The 24756-nt window shown below is 45.0% G+C and overlaps 1 protein-coding gene across 10 annotated transcripts in view; it reads left to right on the plus strand.

Annotated features, from left to right (window-relative positions):
• Positions 1–553: 553 nt before the first annotated feature.
• The window catches only part of KHDRBS3 (KH RNA binding domain containing, signal transduction associated 3), a 189853-nt gene continuing 165650 nt past the window's right edge, over positions 554–24756 (plus strand). For 3 of the 10 annotated variants that reach the window (XM_070631008.1, XM_070631010.1, XM_070631011.1), the window contains exon 1: positions 994–1962. In XM_070631008.1, the coding sequence (XP_070487109.1) occupies positions 1956–1962 (7 nt within the window). In that variant the 5' untranslated portion in view covers positions 994–1955. Of the gene's footprint in view, positions 938–993; positions 2077–6527; positions 7104–24756 lie in introns of those variants that run through there. The other 7 variants (XM_070631004.1, XM_070631005.1, XM_070631002.1 and 4 more) reach the window with 4 other exon arrangements.

Consider the following 24756-nt stretch of genomic DNA (forward strand, 5'->3'; position numbering starts at 1 on the left):
GCCAGCGGGCGCCAAGGACGGCCGGCGCGCCCGCCTCACTCCCTTGCAAATAGGAGGCGACAACAAAGCGAAATAAGTTAGGGACGTCCTGGAAGCCTTACAGAGCAGGACGGCTCGCCCCGTCGCCTTTCCCCGAAGCCCACAGGAGCGAGTCCGGGCTCCCCTCCCTGTCCTCTCTCCGGTCCCAGCCTCTGCCCCGGCGGCCGAGTGCGCAGCCCTCCTCCCGGGAACGCTCGCTGGGTGACCTTGGGCGAGCCGCTTGACCTTTCTGGGCTCCAGCGTCCCAGTCTCGGTGCCTGGCGAGGCTGTCACTGCACCCTGCGGCTCCCCACGCGCCCCAGGGCTGGAGGAGAGCGAGGCCGGCGGGCGGGGCCGGGACCGCCGGCCGCGCAGCCCGGAGCGGCCCCTGGAGGCGGCGGCAGCGGCGGGGCGCGGGCGCAGCGCGCAGGCGCGGCGGGGGCCGGCCGGGCGGGGCGCGCGCGCGGGGCGGGGCGCGCGGCGGGCAGAGCTCGGGGCGCGCGGCGTGCAGGGGGCGGGCGCGGGCGCGGGGCGGCGCCGGCTGGCTGGGCTCGCCGACTGCCTGAGGCTCGCCGAGCGCCGCCCGAGCGCGCCCGCTGCCCTCGGCCCGCTGCCCTCGGCCCGCTGCGGGAGCGCTCGCGGCCACCCCCGGGCCCGTGCCCGTCGCGTGCCGCCGCCGCCCGGCCGCCCGCCCGGCTTGGCTCCGCCGCGGGGTCTGGCCCGGGGTCCGCGCCGCTGGGGCGCGGGCGAGGTCGGGGGCTGCGGGGCCGCCGCCGCCGCCGCCGCCCGCCCGCCTCGAGTCCGCGCGCGGGGCTCGGGCGGCCGGCGAGCATGGAGGAGAAGTACTTGCCGGAGCTGATGGCGGAGAAAGACTCCCTGGACCCCTCCTTCACGCACGCTCTGCGGCTGGTAAACCAAGGTGCGCGCGCCGGCCGCCAACTGTCTCTCGGGGCCCTTGGGGACCCGGGCAGCGGCGGGGCCGGGGGCTGGGGACCGGGGAGGGTCGGGGCCGGGGAGCAGTGCGGGCGCCTGGGACGCGGGACGGCGGGGCTGGCTGGAAAGAGACCTCTGGGAGACTGGAGGGGACCCAGGGCGCAATCTGGGGGCGTTCGGGTGGGGACCTGGGGACATGTGGGACACCTGGGCGAAGCCCGGGATGCGCCTTTGGGGGACTTGGGAAGGAAGGAGGCAGCCGGGGCGTTTGGATGAGACTTGAAGGAAATCTTTGGGGACACGAGGATACCCAGGGGAAACTTCTGGGTGGGGGACAGCGAAGATCTGGGGGCTTGGTTGGAGCGGGGGTTGAATTATCTCATTGGAGGGGAGAGTGGGGCGACTCGGAGGACTGGTGTGTTCGGTTTGTCTAAGAAACTGGAGAAAGAGCTGGAGGAAAATGGAAGGATTTGAGGGGATCAAAGGCAGAAGAGGTGAAGGGAACAGGTGCTTGGATAGTTAGTGAAGTTCGAGGACCTTGGAGGAGGTTTGGGGTCAGACCCCAAGCATCTGGAGGAGAAGGACCCAGCGATCCTAATGGCAGAGCTCAGTTCCCTCTCCCATCCCTCTTTTTAATTTTTCCCTTGTCCAGGCTCTAGCCGCCCTGGCAGGGCAGTCTGCCCTCCCTGGGGGTGGGCAACTCGTGCCAAGCTGTGCGGGCTGGCCCGTGGAGGGGTCAGTGGGGTAGAAGAGGCCCACAGGAGGGCCCCCTTCTGGGCTTGCTCTGGGCGGGTCACCATCCTTGGGTGCTGGCTCCGGGTTCAGAACACTGGCCGCGGAGTCTTTGCTGCCTGTGCCATTTTAGTCTTACTTCAGCCAGCTCAGGGTGTGAACAGTCCTGGGGAGCACAGGACGCACGGATACAGGGGCGTATGGAGGCGTGCCCACCCAGGACACTAATGCCTGTTTTGTGCCTCTTCCGGCTTCCTGAGTAATCTTCTGGGATGGAAGGTAAATTAAGCGTGCCTTGCCCGGAGCAGCCCTCTATTCCTCCTGTATCTGGAATACATGTTTCCGATAAAGAGGAGTTTGGGGGCCACTGGTCTGCTTTTTTCCTGCCTGATGGTAGGAATATTATCTGGTCAGATCTGTTACATTTTGCGTGAATTACTCTCTGCAATGACAGTCTGTGGTTGGGGAGGTAAATCGGGTCTGCTGATCTGAACGCTGGCCCTGGCTCTTTTATTGTTGGAAGTGAAAGATGAGGCAGACATATTCTATTTGTATATAGATATCTATATTTTAAACAGTGGCCTCTGCTATTTGCCTATTGCAACCAGTTCTTCAGAGTAGGATGTGTGTGTTGTCGGTTGATGATGGTGGTGGAGAGCTTCACTTTCTCCAAGAATTTAAGCCTGATATGTGAATCGTTGAGCAGAAATCGGTTTACAGAGCTTTCCCGTTTTAATTGCAGGCGTACTTTTATTTCTTTAATAAAATGGGCTTGTGAAAAAGTAATGGGCATGCATTCTGAAATGAGAGAAAAAGAATTTTAAGTTTTATTCCCATGCTCTTCTCAACAGTTCTGCAGTTAGGTTTGTACTCCGTGGTTTTTATGATTTACATATATCTTTTGTTGCCTGCTGGGCTGTCATCTCTGTGAAAGAAATTTCCTTGTACATTGTGCGAGATCAGTGGCATTGGAAATACTCTGGATGGTGGAATCAAGTACGTTTTTCTTAATGAAGAAGCTGAACCAAAGTTATGTTGTACTCAATTAAGAAACAGTTTAACTAAAAGTGTAATGAGTTATTTTAAAAGTCAGAATTATTGCTCTGTGCCGTGTTACCATAGTATTGTGTTGCTAATACATTCAAAATATCTTTTGGTTTCAGTGTTTTTACTAGTGTTAATGGCTTCCAGTTACTTGAAACAGATATTGGACAATGTTGCCAGTTAGTATTCTTTTGAATGTTACACCTGATTACCTTACTTTTCCAACACTAATATAATTCTTGTGAGAAGTACGTTTCTCATGTTGTGAGGGAAGAAAGAGGTGCTGCTCAGATGCTCTTATTACTGTTAATTTAGATTACCTTGACTAAATGTTTTTCCCTTAAATCATAGGCTGATATCCAGAATGCAAAGCCCTATCATTTAAAATATTAATTAGGCTCGCTTATGTAACTCTAAAATTATAAGTGCATTTCTAAAACAGTATCTTAAATCTGAATTTGAATGCTTCTTAGGAAGCTGTGATTTTAAATGTGATAACTATCTTGTTATTGGCTATAGGGACGCATTTTTATTCATATTTAGCTATATTTTTGACTACTTGCCTCTAAAGGAAACTCTTTTTTCAGAGGTTATTCTGGACCTCTGGTATTGGTATTCCGGCACTAACTTGGACAGTGATGGTGGGTCAGCAGTGCAAACCTTTATTCTGGAGTGGCATGTAATAGATGTATTTATGGTTAACATCTCCCAGTGCTAACTATACCTTGTGTTTGCGTAGTGTTTTAAAGTTTCCGAGGCTCTTTAAGGCACATGCCGTCAGTTCCATTCTCGCCCCTGTGAGGCAGACATTGATGTCTCCATTTTTCAGGGGAGAGAGCTGAGGACCCCAGCTGTGCAAGCTTGTAGGCAACTGATACAGATTTAATCTGAACTCAGGTCTTCCATCTCTTAAGGCTATTGTTCTTGCTACTTATGCCTTCCAGAAAAAATGGAACAGAACACTTTGCACATGGTAATTTAAAGCCCTGCAGAAATTAATATAATTAATATGCTTGTTTTTGGTTGACTTAGCTTGATTTTCTGAAAAAGTTTCTTTCTGTACTTGTCTAGTGGTCTTTGAAGATGCAACTTCATGGTAGGTTTACCCTACAGGATTTTAATGTTCAGGCTGAGAGGTACTTTTGAACTAAAACTCTCCTGTGACCAATGTATTACTTTAAGAATCAACACATTAGGATAATGAAATAGTTTATAAATGAGGTGTCGTCATTTTCAAAAAATTCTGTATTTGCAAACATTGATCAGCTTCCTAGCTGAATTACTTTTTTTCTAATAATCTTTAAGTGAGAAGTTGAGCTGGGATGACATCGAGATCTATGCTCGTGTGCTGACGTAGGTCGACTTTTATACTTTTCCAGGCTTGTGTTTTGTGAGGGGCATCACTTGCTGACTTTTCTTTTTGTTTTCTCAGGATAACTGGCTCTCCTTCCTCCCACCCCCCAAATATTGAATGTTTTTGTTTCTCTACCAAGAGTAACGGGTAATGTTTACTCGATGTTAAAACTGAATCAAAGAAACTAGCCTTTGTTGTTCCCCCCTGCCCCACCCCCGACACACAAGTGTCTGTAGAGTGAATTGACGTTGCGGTTTCTTGCCAAGGAGGTTAATTGGAGATGAAAGTAGCGTTTCATGTTTTATATTATATTTGCTAGTAGAGAATGTGCTGACTCTTACTAAAAAATATCTTCAGAAATGTCTCATGCATTATAATTTAATCCAGCTCTCTGGGATTGCTTTGCATGGTTTTCAGTCCAAGCCAAGTAACCATTAAATAAGATTACATAACCCCGTATTTTTAATTATCTGATATAATATATGGGTTGGTGGCGGGTTCACTGCCAAGTTATATTTAGTAGTTGGTTACAAGAGGAAGTGGAGTAAAGGACTCAAGATTAAGGTGGTTGGTTTGTGTCCAGGTAAAGTTTTCTGTTGGTATTTAAAGATAATTATTTTTCATATCACATCAGGTTTTGTACTCTCAGGGCTCTTAGCGTTGCCCAGGATGTGTGTGAGAGGTGAACATGTATAAAGCGAGATCATTACTTTGCCCTGTGTACATCTCTTTGTTCTACAGAACCCAACCTGATGGCTTAAAGCTTCGTTTTTGGGGACCCCTTTTGGAAAACATGTTCGATCGGTTGAATGTTGTCAGACGTGTGAAGTAAGACAGAGGGAGGAGAATGGAAATTGCAGAATTATATTTAGGTGTGGTGCTTCCATGCCACACTGCTCGATTCTCTGCTTCATCCGGGGGTGGGGGGGGATGCGGTTATTTAGTTTTTAATAGTTTTTCCTGGGGTGGTCATTTTTGTTTTTTGTGGCAAAGTAGATGCAGTGATTCACGTTTTTAGATAAACTATTTCTGAATTTTCCGTAGTGTCTGATATTCACAGTGATCCACTGATTGTGAGTTGCAGTGTCTGGGCCTCTGGACCTTAGTAACATGGTTCCCGAGATCCTCCTGTGCCACGTGTTTGTGCTGGTCCTGGAGGGAGGGGGAGGCACGGTCTCTGCTCTCCAGGAACCCGTGCGCTGGTTTGCATTCGTTAGTGTGAGAGTGAGCTGCAAGTTTACAGGTGCCCTCTTCTTTCCTGACGAATGTCCTATTAGCCCTCCCATTGTCCTTTTGAAATAGGTCGTGACTAGGTGGCTTAGATGTAACAAGTCGCCTGCGGACACTTCAAGGCGCTTCTCTGTGCCCGGTCATCTCTGTGGTCTCAAGGCTGGGAGCGGCCCGCGAGCGAGGAGGTTGTTAGCCCAGCTGGTCAGTTGCAGAAGCCGAGACTCCAGCAACTGAAGTGACTTCCTGGGGTGATGTACTTATGATGTGTCTGAGTGAGGGCTCAGGCTTTGTTCTTGGCCAGGTCGTTCTTTTACTGGACTGCGCTGACCTCAGAGTATAGCTGGTCCCGTTACAGGTCACACGTGATGGTCAGTCAGTTAAAGACAGGAGGAGGGTGAAACCTGGTCTCTACATGCAGTTTGTCCTTCTCTTTCGAGCTTGTGCTGGGATCGAAAGATAAGTGATGTCCCATCCCTTTTGTACTTCATCCTTCAGATCTCTCTCTGGGGTGTCTCCTGACCACTTACCTCCCCGAGACGGGTTCGATTGCCCGTTTTCTGCTCTTCCACAGCGGCCGTGCTTCACTCTCTGACGGCATGCTCCTCATCTCACTGTGCTATTTGGATCTCTGTTCCCAGGGAGAGCATGAGCTTCTTGGGGGCAAGGCCTGGTCTGACATTGCTTTGTGTCTTCACGTCCCGTGATTCTTGGTACATAGCCCTTGCAAACTCTAGTCTTTGTTTCAGTGTTGTGTTTTAATTACCATAAAGGTGGGAGAATTAGAAAGTGTATTGGAGTTCAGCAGTCAGTGAAGAGCTTTGCCCTTTACCGCGTTGGAGCACCTGAATTGGGGGTGGGGATAACAGCTTTGCACACGTAAGTGAAAGAAGGTTCCAGTGAAATGCGGTGTTGGACACGCAGGAGCACATCCGAGCTCCTTAAGTGTGGTAGAGCCGTAGGGGTGCTCCTCTGGGAGGGAATGAGAAAATGTTATCAGATCTGCTTTGAATCAGATGCTTATTTACTTTTATTCTTTCCTGAGGAATTTATTAAGCCAGGGCACTCTAATGCAGTTAGCTCTCCTTCCCTAAAGTCCTCATGAGATTTCTTAGGACTGATTAAAACCAGAAATTGGAGGCCCTTGTCACATGCCAAATCAGCCTTCTCACCTGGAGGGGTTAATCTGCCATCTCAGACGCCAGGCAGACACTGAGCCAGAGAGCGACTCGGATCGCAGATGGAAGCCCAGCAGCAACTTGGACATCACAAGACCCTTTTGCTTGTCGTCATTCCCACTGAGTGAAGATAGAAGGTTTACATTTTTTACCAAAAAAAAAAAAAGGGAAGTAGAGTGTTCCTTAGCGTTGGGGATAATGGTTATACTAAAAGCTGCCAAACTGAGGGCCTCTTCTGTGCCAGGTGCTTCCTATGCATTATTTCTGATCCCCACAGGATCCTGCAGGCTCAGTGGCTTTGTCCCCTGTCTGCCTCCTTTGTGTCTTCACACACAAAGTGCACCACCCAGTCGAGGTGCGCGGCTCCTGAGTCGTCAGGCGGAGACGTTAAATCAAGTGTGCCGCGTCTGGATAGGGTACTTTCAGAGAAGAGATGCGAGGACAGAGCTGGACAGTGTTGTTTAAGTAAAAGTTTCATTATAGTGGAAGCCAGTTAAGAATTTCCATTGGTGGTGATGACTTTTTAAAAGAGGCTTCTGAAAATTTACCAAAAAGGCAAGCTCCATTTCTTCCTATGCTCTCCATCAAGACTTTTCAGTCTTCAGTAGACATTGAAGGTAAGGCTTTTTAACTACGTGTATTTGAGTGGTCAAGGAGAAAATAGGAAAACTTTCTGTATAGAAAGTTCATAAGTCAAATTCTTGATATAGGTCTGTCTCTCTTGAAGGAACTTTCTAGAGGCACAGAACTCTTCATATTTTGATAACCTATTTATCACAGAAATGGTTGATAGTAAGATATCAGGGGTTTATAGTCTATGGTATGTTTACAAATTCTCCATCTTCTAAAAATAGGGTTAAAAAATAAAATTAAAAAAAAGAGTACACGAACACACGAGCATATTCCCACAGACAGTGGTGTTGGCTTTCTAAGGGGGGGTATGTTTGAATGTCTTTGCCTTGCAATTGCTAAAATTAGTAGTTACCATCTATCGAGAGCTTTTTCTGGGTTAGATGCTTTATATACATTGTTTCGTTTAATTCTTCTAACAGTCTTAAAAGAGTAAATCATTTTACCTTATTTTACAGATGAGAAAACAGGGCAGGAAGGTCAAATAATTTGCCTAAGGTCAGACAGCTAGTAAATGGTAAATGAGGCTTCGCATCCTTATCTGCCTGCCTCCAGGACGATGCACAGTTCACCTGTGAGCACCAGGGGCAGGTGGGAGCTTTCTCGGTGGCTGGGGTTTTCATGTTTGACTTCCATGGAAATTCTCTATTGTACAGCTCTATTATCCAGCACTCGTATTGGACCAGTGATCTGTGAGCAGGGCAGACAGTGGCCTGACAAAATGGGGTAGGAACTCTGTGCCCAGTGGTGGCACGGCAAGTCTGGTGGATGGGGTTTACCTGGGAAACAGCGTTACTTAACAGGGAAGAGCTGTATAGAAAGAGCCGTGTGATTATGGGAGGCGATGGCTTTCTAATCTGTACCCTGTGCAGGTTACTTAATTTCTCAGAGCCTCAGTTTCCCCATCTCTAAAGGTGGGAACCTTATACCTCCTTTGTAGGGTGGTGGTTTTAGGTAGAAATACAGGTCTGACACTAATAGGTGCTTAGTAAACGTTCCCTGCTCTTTTTACAGAATTGTCTGAGACAGCTGTGTGCCTATTGGCATCACTTTCCAGACATAAAGTATTTAATAATTTAATACATAAATCATCTAGTTTCGTTTCTTAGGGTAATTTTGTGTTATTAAAATGATTTTAGTTTTCCAATCTTGGAAATATTGAAGGAGAAACTCATTCTCTGGGAAGCTTCTTTTATTAAAATCATGTACAAAATTAGCAGCAGCTCTGATTGATTTTTATTATGCTATTCAAGACGTAGCACCTGAGCCTTAAATTAACAAATGAAGCTTCCCTAAACAGTTTTAGGACTGCGTAGCTTAGAACATGTCTGGACACTCGGCAGCCTCTCTCCACAAGCACAGGCTGTCTTACTCTGGATTGTAAATTTCCATAATTTTTTGCATTTCCATAATTTTTCACCTATCAGCCTTTGCTGCTGTTTTAAGAAAGTTAAAAGGCGTTCCTGGCATTTTATTGATATTCCTCCTTGGTATGATAAAGAGCCTGAGTATGTAAGAGCACCTTTTTGATCTCTCTTTTTGATGTAAATGTTACACGTGGGGTCACTGTTGGTTCAAGCTCCCATGGAGACGTTATAATGGAGGGGAGACTCAGGGGCTGACTTCCTCCTCCTTTTCCTTCCTTTCTCCTCTACTTCAGCATTTACGCCACTTGTGCTCTACTCTCCTTCCACTAGATGGCGCTGCGCGTAGCGCGGTCACCCTCTGCCGTCTGCACTGGCAGCTGCTGAACCGATGTAGTCTCGGTCAGTCAACAAGCCTGCATTGCTTTTTATTTTCGCATACTGATATTAATCTTTCATATTTCCGACATTTTAAGAGGCGTACTTTCTAACCAGCATTTGCAGAAAATCACGATGTCTTTTTGTTTTGTAGCCACCATTTCTTGAGTGGCTAAAGTGTCATGTTGCTAGGATTCACACCTGACTCCCTTTAATCCTGGCGACCGGCTTGTGAAGTTGTTTTGTTGTTCTCATCCTACAGGTAAAGAAATGGAGGTCATGGGGGGGTCCATGGCTTGTCCAAGGTCATGTGGCCAACTTACATGATAGGGCCTGCTATGCCCTAAAGAAAAAATATTCCCGAAGCATTGAATTGAAAACTTTTTTTTAGGAAAGTGTTAGGATAGTCTGACTAATGGGTCCTGGCCATTGTATCTGTTTATTTTGTTAGGGAAAACTGGAGTCCTGACAGTTAGATGCTTTGACTTGTGTAAGCTTTGTGCTGCTGTGGAAATTCCTGCTTCCTCCTGCCGTCCGTGGTCTGCTGGCCTGCACGGGCTGAGGGGCTTGATCAGTACCAGGTGCAAACCTGGGAGAAATTTTGGACAAAGTCACCGTTCCATTTTTAGTAGTTTTTAGCAGAGCTGAATACTGGATCAAGAGTCCATAGGACCTCAGAAGTTTATACGGAGGCTTCTTTTTATTCATGTTTTCAACTAATATTTATTTAGTATCTGCACTGTGAAATTGATCTGTGTATTCTGCGTCTGTTACTTTACTTCTCTGAGCCTCTGTTGCCTTATCTGCCCATGGCAGTAATGCCTGCCTCATAGGTTGTCATTAGGGTGAAATGACAATGATTTTACAATAAATTTTTTTTTTAAAGATTGGCACCTGGGCTAACAACTGTTGCCAATCTTTTTTTTTTTTTTTTAAAGATGGGCACCTGTGCTAACAACTGTTGCCAATCTTTTTTTCTTTTTAAGGATTGGCACCTGGGCTAACAACTGATGCCAATCTTTTTTTTTTTTTTCTGCTTTATCTTCCCAAATCCCCCCTGTACACAGTTGTGTATCTTAGTCGCAGGTCTTTCTAGTTGTGGGATGTGGGACGCCGCCTCAACGTGGCCTGATGAGCGGTGCCATGTCCACGCCCAGGATCCGAACCCTGGGCTGCTGCAGTGGAGTGCGCAAACTTAACCACTCAGCCATGGAGCCGGCCCTACAATAAATCTTTAACATATAGCATATATTTGTTCTATCTAATATGAGGTTATTACATTTATATGTTTCTCTTCCTCATAATACATCTTTTATTTTTATTTATTTATCTTTTACTGAGGAAGATTGTCATTGAGCTAACGTCTGTGCCAGTCTTCCTCTATTTTATGTGGGATGCTGCCACAGCATGCCTTGACGAGTGGTGCTGGCTCTGCGCCTGGGATCTGAACCTGCGAATCCAGGGCCGCTGAAGCAGAGCACACGAACTCAACCACCCTGCCACCAGGCTGGCCCCCATATGCCATCTTTTATATCTGAGTTTCCTGCCTCAGCTCCTGGTTATCTACATTGTGATGGATTATATGCCGGTCTCTTTAGGCCTGGCTTTCTCCCACCGCCTGTGCCTCCTCTGTCCCTTGCTTTCAGCTGGAGTGTGCTCAGCAAATATAAACAGAAGGAAAAGGCTTAGAAAAATCCCTCCCATCTTTTGTTTGCCTACTGTGGGCACACCACAGTTCACTAAAAATGATACTCAGAAAAGATTCAGACTCGTGAAAAGGGAGAGTTAAGAACACAGTTTTAAGTCAGACAGACTTGAGTTTGCATCTCAGTCTGACACTTCTTTGTGTTGTGACCTCGGATACATGGACCCGTCTCAGCCTCAGTTTCCATGCTGCAAAATGGTGACGAAACAATAATAAAGCCCCCCTGGAGAGTGTGTGGGGTTTAGAGGAGGTGTGTGTGAAGAGCTGTGTAGTGTCAAGCCTGGCCTGTAAGTGCGGAGTGAGTGGCTGCTGCCTTCATCGCCATGGTCATCATTTGTGTGAAGAGATTCATAATCCAGTGGGGAGAGCAACGTGCAGAGGGGACGATGGAAGAGGGTGTCAAGCACTGCGGTAGATGGGTGCATAGTGGTTTTAAGGGCTCGGAGATGACCCCTCGCATCTCTCAGGACCAGCACGGGCTTTCTGGGGGACTCTTGTTCAGAGAGGAATTAGCTGGGTGCAGAAATCCTGCCAGGCAGCGAGAAGGACTCAGGCGGGATGGGTAACTTTTGCGATTCCTCCAGATTGTTAATTCCAGTCTCCCGTATGTTTCCATAACATCTTCGTCTTCCTACTTGTTGTAGTGTGTTATGGTTATCTCTCTTCTCCTTTCCTCTCTCTCTCATTTTTAAGACCTTTATTTCTTCCTCCTGGCATTAAGTGTTTTTTTTGAAAACAGTTTTAAACGTATAGAAGAGTTACAAGAATAGTGCTAAGAACCCCTGTATAGCCATTTGTCTGAATTCACCAGTTGTTGACATTTTCCCACATTTGCTTTGCTGTTCTCACTGTGTATATATGTGTTTTCATGACTCATTTGAGAGTAAGGTTCATGTATTATATTCCCTTACCCCTAAATACTTAAATCCCTTGGTGTGTATTTCCTAAGGATAAGGGCCTTCTCTTGTATACCTTCAGTTACAGATAACGGTGATGTAAATTAGGAAGTTGACCACTCTCTTGGTACTATTATCTAATCTACATTCCGTGTGCTAGTCCTGCCAGTTGTTCCAGTTTGTCTTTTCTGGGACCCAGCTCAGGATGGCGCGCTGCCTTTAGTTGTCAGAGCTCTGTAGTCTCTTAGCTCAGACGAGCGCCTCTGCTTCCTTTGCCTTTCATGACCTATGTGGCATGCAAAAGCTGGTTTTTTTGTAGAGCATCTCTCAATTTGAGGTGTCTAATGTTTCCTTACAATTAGAGTCATGTTGTGCACTCTTGGCAGGAATTCACTGAGGTGGCGGTGTGTCCTCCTCAGTACATCGTGTCAGGAGGCACACAGCGTCTGTGTCACTTGCCCCCATTGTTGGTGATGTTACGTTTGATCACTTGGTATGAACGTGGCACCAGTTATCTGCACTGTAGTTACTATTTTCCTTTTGTAACTAATTAGTGCCCTTGTTGGGGGATACTCTCAGCCTATGTAAATATTTCTGTTCCTCATTAAACTCTCCCTGACAAATTTTAGCATCCATTAGTATTTCTTACCTGAATTATTATTATGAGGGTTGTAAAGTGGTAAATTTCTAACTCGTTCGTTCCATCTACATTTGTTGGTTGACAGTCTACCGAAAGGGAACATTGCCACTTCTTTCTCTCCTGCCTTCCTCCCTCCCTCCTCTCTGGATAAATTCGTGGATCCTTCTTTAATCCACTTGCTTACACTCCTCTACTGTCACTGTATAAGTTGACACTGAAGCTGTCCCAGAGTTGGCTGTTGGGAGCCTTTTACCCTGGCTCCTGGGCCTGTTGACAGGATTATTCCATACATTTTTGAGTATTTTTTTACTTTCTAAGAGCATTTTGTTCCAGGTTCTCTTGTACTTGCTCTGCCCTAGGCCTGGAGTCAGCCTTTGATTCCTGCGTGCCCTGCTTTTTTGAGTGTGGAACGGTATTTAGACACAGAGCTCTGGGCTGCTGGCTGTCATTCCTTCCAAGCCTTTCACCGGACAGAGCCAGGAAATGGGTCTGTAGCTGCAGGTGCATTGCCGTTGTTGTAATGCTAAACTCAGCTTAGGGCCAGCAAATTTTTATGTTTAAGGCCGAATAGTATACATTTTGTGGGCTGTACATTCTGCTCAGCTCTGCTGTTGTAGCAGAAAAGCGGCCGTAGACAGTCTGTGAACAGTGAATGGCTGTGTTCTGATGACGCTTTGTTCACAGACACAGGCAGGGTGCTGGGCCTGGCCCTGGGCTGTTGTGTGCCCACCTTCCCTGCTCTCAGCTACCAGGGACCAGGGACCAGGCCTTATCTCTGTGTACCAGAGCCATGCCCCATCCCCGGGAGGGGCACCCTCACAATAATTTGGATGAATGAATTAATGATAGCTGTTAGCCGTTTCTCTTGTGGACCATTCAGTTCTCTTATTTGGATCTTTTGGATATCAGTTTCTTGTGACCTGCTAATATGTTGAGGTTCTTATTTGCAAGATGAGAGTCTTTTAAAAACATAATATGTACAATTGCAAAGTCATACTGAGAAAAAATAATTTCTTGAAACTCCTGGTGGTGTTTTTCTTGTCACGATAAAATGGTTGCCTTTGTCTTAATAAGGGCATGTCTAAGGCCGAGCCAAAACCTGCAGGCCTTGGCCCCTGCTCCCCGCTCTGGCCCAGCACAGCTCTCCTTCCGGCTCATCTCAGCTGAAGACAAACCTCCAGCACCCGTCACTTGGGTGAGAAATCTCAAAATTATATTCCTTTTATTGTCTCAGAATAAATTTGTTTCCTTACAGTTTTCTTTATGTAATTTATTGCTCTAATTTATTCAAAAAGACTTCATTACAGCAGTGACAAATGGATTTTATCAGGAAGTGAGCCCTTTCTCAGAGAAAAATGTGTCATTAGGAAAGACCACCTGTTGGTGACACACACTGACTGCCATCAAGGTAACTTTGGATGCTGAAAAGACACAGGCCCCAGGGGACATCACAGCAGCTAGCAAAGGCTTAAGCATAAAGATGCAGATTGCATCAGTTTAGAGTGTCTCTGATGACTGTAAAATAAATCAGACTTTCAATTATTGCTTATGTTTTGTTTTAATTCCAAAAATTCAAAAGTCACTTGTAAATCGTTGGTGAGCAGTTTTTCTGCTTGTCGGCAGGCCTTTGATTGTTTATCAGAAGCAGCAGGAAGTTTCGCTCAGGCCTGCCTAGAATCCAGAGTGGTTTCAAGATTCTGGGTCACAGAACAATTCCTGTCTCTCCCTCTCTCGCTCAACACATGTGGAGAAGGGAATTTCTCCACTGTGCCACACGTTGCCCATCGGTTAGTGCACATGCCATCGATTCAGAGCAAACCGGGAACCATAAACGCCTGCCCTGTATTTGTGTGGTCGACAATGACTTAGAGGAACAAGGGGATGAGGCAAAAGACTCTCGTAACGTAAAGCTCAGTCGCTCGTGTTCTGTGTTGTACTCTCTTCCAGTCTCCTCTTTTCCCCCTCAGGCTTTTGCTCCTTAAATGGGTCAGTGGGTGCATTGCCTTTGGTAGTAATGGCTCTGTGAGCTGCAGCTTCTTCCTCTGTCAAATGATCGTGAGAGAATCTGTATGAAATGCCTGGCATGTCGCAGGTCCTCAGGTTAGTTAGCTCTTCCTCCAAAGTTCTTAGGCTAGTGGAAGGCTTGTCTTCCTTCTCTTCTTCATGGAGCCCAGCACGTGATACTAGGCACAGAGCCGATACTCATTATGTCCTTCTGGACACATTTATCAGAAGGCTGTGTGTGAATTCTTCCTCCCCCATCTTTATCAGAGCACCATATTAAACCAATAAAGGGGCACAACAGAAAGTTAGTTTTTAGGCTTGGGGAGGCAGTGTTATGGCACAGGAACTGCAAAATCTAATCAGACTTCAGACTTTTAGACCCTTTCAGGAAATCACCATCTGAACTTCTCGGGAAAAGCCTTTAGGCGACAACTGGGAGGGTGTGTGTTTCTGCAGTCTTTCCCACTAGACTGGAGGGCTGTTCAGTTCTTATTCAGTGAGGATCATGTTCCTAGGCTGGGCCAAGCGCTGGGATGCAAAGCTGGGTAATACTTTATTCCTGCTTAAAGAGTTTTCAGCTCAGTGGGGAAGCAGCCAAATTAAAAGACATTTCTATTGTGGGGTGGGAAGTGCTGTAGTAAAGAAAGGCACACAGGGTTCAATGGTTCCGCGTGGGAGCACTACGGTATCTCCATTGGGGGAGCGAAGAGGGACCTCTGACTCCTGATGTAGTAAGAGAGGCGTCCTGGGCTGCAGAGTGTGACATAACTGTGACACGAGTCAGTTAACTTCTCGGAGTCTCTTTCCTCAGTACTGAGTCATGGGCCTCTCTGCAGAGTGCAGGGCTCTCTGTTTGGCGTGGAGTGTGGCGTGGATGAGTCCCTGACTACCCCCTCTGTTTCTTCGTTCCCAGCCCCGAGCACACTCCCTCCTCTTTGCATCCATCATGGCACGCATCACGCTCTAGATTCTAATGATTTGTTGGGAGTTATTTCTCCCACGAGAATCCAAGTTCCTTACAGACAGGAAGTCTGATGTGCTGTCTTTGACTTCTTCTGCAGTGCTCAGCACAGTGCTGGGAGATAGTTGGTACTCAGTGATATTTGCAGGATGAAAAGGCACTTGGTCTCAGTTCCTTCTTCTTTGGGTTAGGGCAGTGAATTCATTATCTTAGGATGCTTCGGTGAAGGAAGATTGGTAAAGGGTATTTTGCTTTTGCATGAGTTTCCGGCCGCTGATTTTGAGGAGAGAGTTGCTATTTCTCAGGAAGGGTGCTGGGCGTGGGCACCTTGGCAGGGTGGGCCCGAGCCTTGCGTCTGGGACTCAGACCTGTGGGAAGTCTCCCTCTGCCGTTTAAGAATTTTTGGCTCTAGGCGCATACCTTCAGCTGTCTAAACTCTAGTGCTTTAGTTTGTTAAAACAGGCATGGTAGTACCTACCGCCCAGACTGGCTGTGAGGATTCAGTGACATATGTCGAGACTGTGTGTAACTAGACTCCAGGCTTCCGAGACCTGGGGCTTTGGTTCCCTACGGGATCTCTGGTGCCCAGAATAGTGCCTGACACACAGTAAGCACTCGTGTTTGTTGAATGAATGATCCACGTGCAAGCACCTTCTGTCAGTTTGTGTGGAGGATAAGATGAAAGCAGGAATGTGCAGAGAGATGGGGCGGGAGGGTAGGCAGGGGCGAGAACACACAGGGCCTGTAAAGAGCTAAGGAGTGTGGATGGAGTTAAGGATCTGGAGCACAATTGGAAGATGCCACGCAGGAGAATGATGTGGTCAGCCGTGTACTTCAGAAAGATCGTTTGGGATGCTGAACAATGCAGGTTGAAAAGTTTTTGAATTTTGTGAGTTCAGAGTTATATGTGGTGTTTCTGGATGTCTCCTTTCACTCAAAATGCCTTGCCTTGTGTCTGAAGCCACGGTGGAGGATGAGCTCCCCCTGGGAGAGTGTTTGGAATCAAGAGAAAAGGGCTGAGGAAGGAATCCTTGAGGTCACAGCAGCACTGAAGGCTTGGGGAAAGGAAGACCCTCGGTGGTTTCCTTTCCTTACTTCAGGTGACTGACTTCATAAAGGGGGTGTGATTCTGTCATTGTAAATTACACTTAAAAATGTTTATCTTAAAAGCTTTATTTTTGATCATGCCTTTCTTTTCAGTAGAAATCTTAAAGTTTGTCACTGGCAGCAATGCTTAAGCGTAACAGGGTCTCTAGGCTTCTTAGACTCTAAGCTGATTGGAATTTGGAGGAGAGCCCTTTGGTATGGGGAGCTCGGGGAATGTGGTGGGATATTCAGTTCATCACAGGTTTGTCTGTCCACAAAGCTTAATGGCTCTTGATAGCTTCTCTTCATCAGAAACCACAAGTTTTCCAAATTGACTTTGAGTTGGTTCACACTTTCCCAGTAGACTTTAAATTTAAATGACGTGCTTTGCGGCTTTCGATTCTCACCAGCAAATACAAGCTGAAATTGCTGCTTGCTTTGTGGATGTTTTCGGTTAGTGTTGCTGCATCAGCAGGTGGTGGTCCAGATTCCATCCTGAATGTGAATCCTGCTGCCTAACAAGGGTCCCTGCCTGGTCTCCGAGGCTCCCTGGGGATGTATGCGGAGTACAGAGACACTGCAGGCAGATGTGCGCTTTTTCTTATTAAAGAGCTTCGGCCCCAGACCTTGGACACATGGACTGCAGCAGATTGTTTTGTCCTCAGTTCCTTTCATTTCGGACTTAAGGTCGGAGCAGACGCGGTTGTCTGCGTCTTGCTGCCTGTTCCTAGGCTGCACCTTCGCTCTTCTTTGGGCTCTTGAATGAGTGGCAGGAGCCTCATCCCAGTTGGTAGAGCTGTGGGGTCTTCTTTTTTTTTTTATCCCGGTAACATTGCTTTATAACATTATATAAATTTCAGGTGTACATCATTATATTTCGATTTCTCTGTAGACTACATCATGTTCACCACCCGAAGACTAGTTGCCATCCATCACCACACACGTGTGCCCTGTCATACATTTCTCCCTCCTCCCTCCTCCTTTCCCTTTGGTAGCCACCAGTCTAATCTCTGTATCTATGTATTTGTTGTTTTTGTCTTCCACTTATGAGTGAAGTCATAAGGTATTTAGCTTCTCTGTCTGACTTACTTCACTTAGCAAAATACCCTCAAGGTCCATCAATGTTCCTGCAAGTGGCAAGATTTCATCTTTTTTGTGGCTGATGGCTGAGTAGTATTCCTTTTGTTTATATACCACATCTTCTTTATCCATTCATCCCCTGATGGGCACCTAGGTTTCCTCCAAGTCTTGGCTATTTTGAATAATGCTGCAATCAGTACAGGGGTGCAGATATCTTTATGCATTCATGTTTTCATGTTTTTTGGATAAATACCCAGCAGTGGAATAGCTGGATCGTATGGTAGTTCTACTCTTTATTTTTTGAGGAATCTCCATACTATTTTCCATAGTGGCTGCACCAGTTTGCACTCCCATCAGCAGTGTATGAGGGTTCCCTTCTCTCCACATCCTCTCCAAGCCTTATTTCCTGTCTTGTTAATTATAGCCATTCTGATGGGCGTGAAGTGATATCTCATTGTAGTTTTGATGTGCATTTCCCTCGTAATTAGTGATGTTGAGCATCTTTTCATGTGCTTGTTGGCCATCTGTGTATGTTCTTTGGAAAAATGTCTGTTCAGATCTTTTGCCCATTTTTTAATTGGGTTCTTTGTTGTTTGTTGAGTTGCATGAGTTCTTTATATATTTTGAATATTAACCCCTTATCAGATGTATGATTTGCAGACATCGTTTCCCAATTGTTGGGTTGTTTGGTTATGGGGCTTTCTTATTGCAACAGCCACATGGTGAAAGTGGGCCAGAAAAGGAGAGTTCCAGGAGAAAAGCTGGGAAAAGGTCCCTTTACAGAGGACAGCTTCTTAGCTTCTTGCCTACTGCCACTGGAGGCACTACCTGCAGTATGGTCGTGTGTCACTTAACGACGGGGATGTGTTCTGAGAAAGGCGTTGTTAGGCGATTTTGTTGTTGTGCGAACGTCGTAGAGTGTACTTACACAAACCTAGATGGTACAGCCTACCACCCACCTAGGCTCTATGGTACTATTCTTATGGGACTCCCATCGTATATGCTGTCTGTCGTTGAGCGAAACACCATAGTGCAGCACGTGACTGTACTCTGTCCCTATTTGGTGTCCCAGAGGAGTCCATTAGAGGCTCGTTCTTTCTCACTGGTGATGATGTCATGGTTTTTTGGAGGGGACCGTAGGATGCTTGGTGTCCCACAGAGGTTAGAGTATGTAACTGATATTTGGTTTCCCAGTTCCTTTGCCTACAGACCACACGAGGAATCAGTGAAGTGTCCGTTCATAGTTCACCATCTCATAATTCATTTCATTTCATTTTAAAGTTATCACTTCTTGCTTGAGTAACCTTTAAAAAACCCTTTTCCAGTGTAACTTTGCCTTCTGTTTGAAAAATATCAATAGGAAACTTTTCTAAGTACCTTGATTTGAGTTCCTTATTTGAAGAGATAATATTGATCTCCATTGTTAAGCACAGGTACATAAAGGAAACATTATTTCTTCTGATTAAACAAAATCACAATCTTCAGAATAGCATTTAGCCCATAAACTTTGCCTTGCAACTTAACATATGGCACGCTTGAAGCTAGCCAGATGCCCAAGGGAAATGTGCACTGTGCCCTGCTTAGTTTTTAGTGATAAAGGCTCTCTTGGATTGACTGCTTCTTATAACATTAGGTACTTCTGTGCTCTGTGTTAATATCTTAATTACTTATTTTATGCTGTGGGTCCAAAATTCTAATGAATCAGTTTATATTGTTTAATATCTTGTAAGTTCTTTATGGCAAAGGCCAGCAATCCAGCACTGTTAAGATCACTCATTCAGTATAGTTCAGTAAGAAGTGATTTTCTTAAGAGATTTCATTTTAAGATTAGGCGCATCTTGGGGCTGGCCCAGTGGGGTAGTGGTTAAGTTTGTGCGCTCCACTTCAGCGGCCCCAGGTTCATGGATTCAGATCCTGGGTGTGGACCTATGCAGCGCTCTTCAAGCCATGCTGTGGCAGCACCCTACATACAAAATAGAGGAAGATTGGCACAGATGTGAGCTCAGAGACAATGTTCCTCAAGCAAAAAGAGGAAGATTGGCAACAGATGTTAGCTTATGGCCAATCTTCCTCACCACTCCCCCCCAAAAAATAAAAGATTAGATGCATCTATCTGTGTAGAGAAAACAAAAACAATTTCCTTTTTCTTTTTCAGATTCAGATGTTCTTTGAGACTTATGACAATAAAACTGAAAAAGTGGAAGGAAGAGTGTATTAGTTTTCTGTGGCTGCTGTAACAAATTGCCATACATTCAGTGGCTTACTATCCTACAGTCCGAAGGTCAGAAGTTTAAAATGGTTCTCACTGGGTGGGTTCAAGTCAAGGTGTTGCTGCTGCTGTGTTCCTTTCCGGAAACTCTAGGGGAGGCTCTGTTGTTCCTTAACTTTTCCAGCTTCTAGAGGCTTCCACATTCCTGGGCTCATGGCCCCATTTCTCCATCTTCAAAGCGAGCAACATTGGGCTGAATCCTTTTCACACTGCCATCTCTGTGGCTCTCTGTCTTCTGCTTTTCTCTTCCATTTGTAAGGTTCTTTATAGTTACATTGAGCTCATCTGGATCCAGGATAATGTCCCCCATTTTAAGGTTAGCTGATTAGTAACCTTAGTTCTCTCTGTAACCTTTAATTCTCCTTAACATTCTCAGGTTCTGGAGATTAGAATATGATCATCTTTGGGGAGTCATTGTTCTCTCTACCATGGAGGGATTGGGGAAAGAAGCAGAAAACTGATGTTTATCCAGAACCTGGTATATCTTCAGCCTAGTTTTAGAGATTTTTATGTGTTAGGATATTATCTCAAATTATACATCAGGGGTCCTAGAGATTAAATAACGTATTGGTGTCACACAGTTATTAATAATAATGAGCTATTAGTTGTTAAGTTCTTGCTAAGTGTCAGAGACTGTGCCAAGAGATTTACAGGCTATATTTTTCTCAATTCTCAGTACAGCTCTCTGAGATGAATGACATAAATTCCATTTTACAGATGAGAAAACAGGCTTTCCTTGAAGTTGGGACTGGCTCAGGGTCACGTGGCTGGCTTGTCACTGAACGCTTTGGGCTTTGTCGGTGAGTCCCAAGTCTGTACTCTTTCTGTTAAATCGCAGTGGATTAGGATACAGGGGCCTTATGGAGCTGATCTCTCTTGCACCCTACACCACACTGAAGTCTTTATCTGGATAACGTTCAGAACACCTGACAGGGTATTTGTCAAAGGTTATTTTGTATCACATGTGAGAATGACCAGTCAGTTAATCAACTGCTTTGACAACTTCTCCTTACTTCCCTCTACCCTCCCACTTTTTATCCATTTGTAGACGATAACAGCCATAGTATTTATTGAGCTCCTTCTTAGTTATGGTCCTCCCATCTATTTAATCTTGGCAGCAACCTTTTACAGATAGATGTTAATGCCCCCATTTTATAGATAATGAAACTGAGCCTGAGAAAGGTTAAACTTTAGGCTTTACTAATATATAACATGGCGAGATTGAAACCAATCACGGTTTTGACTCAAAATGTGTGTTCTTTCTTGCTACGCTATAAAAGATGTATCCTATTTATAGATTTTTGCTTCAGTCCTACGTATTCAACATGATCACTTGAAATAATTCTGTCAAATGTGAAGAAAACATAGAGAAAAGAAAAAATGACTGATGTAGTAATTAAACAGATAATGCCCAAATAGCACAAGTTTATGTATTCAAAAGGAAGGCTAACAAGTGCTTGGCTTATATTGACCTGAGGAGCTCAGTGATGTGCAACAAACTAGGGCTGGATTTAGCAATTCATTTCAATGAATGTGGTGGGCTGAACAATGGCCCCCAAATATGTCTATCTACTGATATCAAGAACTTGTGACTACTACCTGATATGTCAAAAGGGACTTTGCAGATATGATTAAGTTAAAGATATTTAGAAAGAGTATCCTGGTTCATCTGGGTGGGCCCAGTATAATCATACTGGTTGTTATAAGAGTGATGTGGAGGAGGAGTCCGAGTCAGACAGAAGGCAATGTGACAACAGAAGCAGAGATTGAATGATGTGACCACAAGTCGTGGAATGCTGGCAGCCTCTAGAAGATGGGAAGGACAAGGAAAATGGTTCTCCCTTGGAGCGTTTAGAGGAAATGCTGCCTTCCGTGCCCATTTTAGACTTCTCAGCTCCACAACTAGAAGGTAATATGTTTCTGTTGTTGTTTTAAGCCACTAAGTTTGTGGTAATTTGTTACAGTGGCCATAGGAAACTAATGCAATGTCCTTAAATAATTATGAACTGCTTAACAATAATAGTTGGAGATTTAAGTCCCATTTTCAATATTGGATACAGCAACTAGGTAGAAGGTAATAAGGAAGTAGAAGACGTGAACAAGACTATAAGCTGACTAGACTTAGCAGACATCTATGGAACATGCTCCCGTACAAACAGCAGAAGCTACATTTTTCTCAAGTGCACATGGAACATTCTCGAGGATAGACCATATGCCAGTCCATAAAACAAGCCTCAGTGAATTTTAAAGGATTGAAATCATGTAAAGGATATTCTCTGACCACAATAAAATGAGATTAGATATCAATAACAGAAAGAAATTTGAGGAATTCACAAATATGTGGAAATTAACAGACTCCTAGATAACCAATGAGCCAAATAAAAAATCACAAGGGAAATTAATATTTTGAGATGAATGGAAATGAAGACGCAGCATACCGAAACTTATAGGATGCAGCTAAAGTGATACTTAAAAGTAAACTTGTAGCCGTAAATACCTATATTAAAAATGAAGATAAATCTTAAATGTGTTACCTAACCTTCTATCTCAAGACACTGGGAAAAGGAGAGCAAATTAAATCTAAAACAAGGATAATGAAGGGAATAATACAGATTATAATGGAAATTAATGAAAAAGAGAGAAAAGAAAAACAATAGAGAAAATCAACAAACCAAAAGTTGGTTCTTTGAAAAGACCAACAAAATTGACAAAACTTTAGCTACAGTGACTAAAAGGAAAGAGAAAACTCAAATGACTAAAATCAGGAATGGAAAAGGTTTATTACTACTGACTTTACAGAAATGGAGAGGATTATAAGGTAATACTTTGAACAATTGTAGACCATAAATTAGATCGTTTAGTTTAAGTGGACAGATTCCTAGAAAGACACAAACTACCAAAACTGACTCAAGAAGAAATAGAAGATCTGAACAGAATTGTAGAGAGATTGAATTGGTAAAACATTACCCACTAAGCAAAGCCCAGGTCCAGATGACTTCACTGCTGAATCCTACCAAACATTTAAAAAGTAATTAATGCTAATTCTTGACAAGCTCTTCCAAAAAATAGAAGAGGAAGGAATGCTTCTCAACTTATTGTGAGCGACCAATATTACTTTTATTCCAAAATCAGACAAAGCCATTGCAAGAAAACTACAGACCAGTATCTCTGATGAATATCGACACGAAATCCTCAACAAAATGCCGGCAAACCAAATCCAGCAACTATAAAAAGGATTATACACTCTGATCACATAGGATTTGTCCCTGCAATGCAGGTTGGTTTAGCATCTGAAAATCAATTCTTCTCCTCTCTTTCAAGATTTTCATTTTGAAAGGAAGCAGTGTGAAATGCAAATGTTTTTAAACATGCAAATCCAGTCAAGTCATTCCTTGTTTAAAATCTTCCACTGGTACGTCATATCCTCAAGATAACACCTTAACTTCTCAGGGTGGTGTTCGCTGCTCTACTCAGCTGGCCAGTCTCATTTCGATCGCTCCCCTCTTTGATCGTGAGGTTACAGTCATACTGAATTTCTTGTCTGATTCATGAAAGCCACGTGCTCTTTTCTGTAAGGCCTTCTGTGTGCTGTTTTGTTTTTTGCTTTTGTTTGTTTTAAACACAAATGCCCTTCTGCCTCTTATATACTTAACTCATTTGTATTCTTAGAGATTCAGCTCATATATCACCACCTAGAGGAAACCAATTTGCCACCCACTCTCACTTCTGGATTGGGTGCCCTCTTCTGTCCTTTTCACATCTCTTAGTGCAGTCTGCATCCTTCTGTCACAGCCTGTGTCACCCTGCATCGTGATCTCCTCGCCTGTGTCTCCCCTTCACAGGGCTGTGTATCCACTGAGCCTGGAACACTGTAGGCGCTCAGTAGATGTTTCTCAGGGAATGCTGCAGAGGACAAGCTCTTGCACATAGGTCTGTGCTGGCCGTTCAGATAGTTTCTTTAGGGCAGTCTCCCAGAAGTTGAATAACAGGTCAGAGTTCGTCACCACTGACAACCCACATTGTCAGTTGGTTTATAGATGAGTTGTTTTAAACTCTCTGCCAGTGCTGTGTGTGAATATCCTCAGATGGGACCTTCTAAATTGTATTTTGAGGTCAGCTCTGTTAGGATAACCTGGGTTGTCTCTGTGTAGGCCATGGTTGTTTAGGGAGATACTGAGCAGAAAGCATTTCTTTGTGGGCTCGCAGCCTGTCCCCTTCTGTGAGTATTTGGTGATGGGGGCGTGATGGACTTCTACACTAGAAAACTGGGTGTTGCTTTTTCATTTCCCAGTCTGTCCTGTGGTTGCCCTTCAGATGTAGTTTGTTGTTCCTTGATACTGTGGACGGGCAGACAGCTTTCTCGGACGCCAGCAAAACGATCAAAACAGTAATAGGCACACTGTTAGAATTAATGCTTTTTTGGAACTTGGAGAAGCTCTTGGAGAAGCACTTTTGTCTGGTCTCCTTATGGTTTTGCAAAGTTAAAAAAAAGTTGTTACAGTGTCATTGAGTGTTACATTAGTGTATAAGTTCAGAGTTGCTGGTTGGGCTGATGAATTTACAGTGGCTAAAGTTCTCCGTAGGGCAGGGAGAAAAATGATTATCAACGATATACATAGTGTTTGGATTTGCATCTGATAAAGCCTGCAATAGAATTATAAAGCATTTCACGGTGCTGACCTGGGAAATAGGAAATGGTTAGATTTATAAGGCTTAGTACCAGAGAAGAGGGAACGTAGGACTGAGCTCTTGGTTACCAGATTGGTTTCTGGAAGATAATTCTCTATCAATTATATGCCCAGTTGTCTTTATACCTCCACAGTCCTAAATGTACCTATGGGCTATCTTTTTTCCTCATCCCTGTTTCTTTGTCTAAGTTTTTGTGGGGGTGTGTGTGTGTGTTGGGATGGGGCTGGGAAGTGGAGTTGGAGCCTGGGACAAGGTTTCTATTTGAGATTCTGATTTCATTGTTTGGACAGGGGGTGTGGCAGAGTAGGTGTCTAATGGGCTCTGGGCCGGTGGTAGCTACGAGGACGTGGGCAAGTTAACTGGCCTCTGCAGCACTGTTCTCGTCTGTGGTGGCAGAGCACCGCCTGGCTAGTGGAGCTGTTGGGAGTGTGTGTGAAGGTCGGGCGTAAATGAAATACTTGTCAAGAGTCTGACTAGTGCCTGGCACGTGGTGGGTACCCAGCCAATGTTTATTCCTTTCTTTTTCGTAAAGTTCTTCCCATCAGAACATCTAGAAAAGAATTCTCTG

This window comes from Equus przewalskii, chromosome 8 (genome assembly GCF_037783145.1).
Source record: "Equus przewalskii isolate Varuska chromosome 8, EquPr2, whole genome shotgun sequence".
NCBI lineage: Eukaryota > Metazoa > Chordata > Mammalia > Perissodactyla > Equidae > Equus > Equus przewalskii.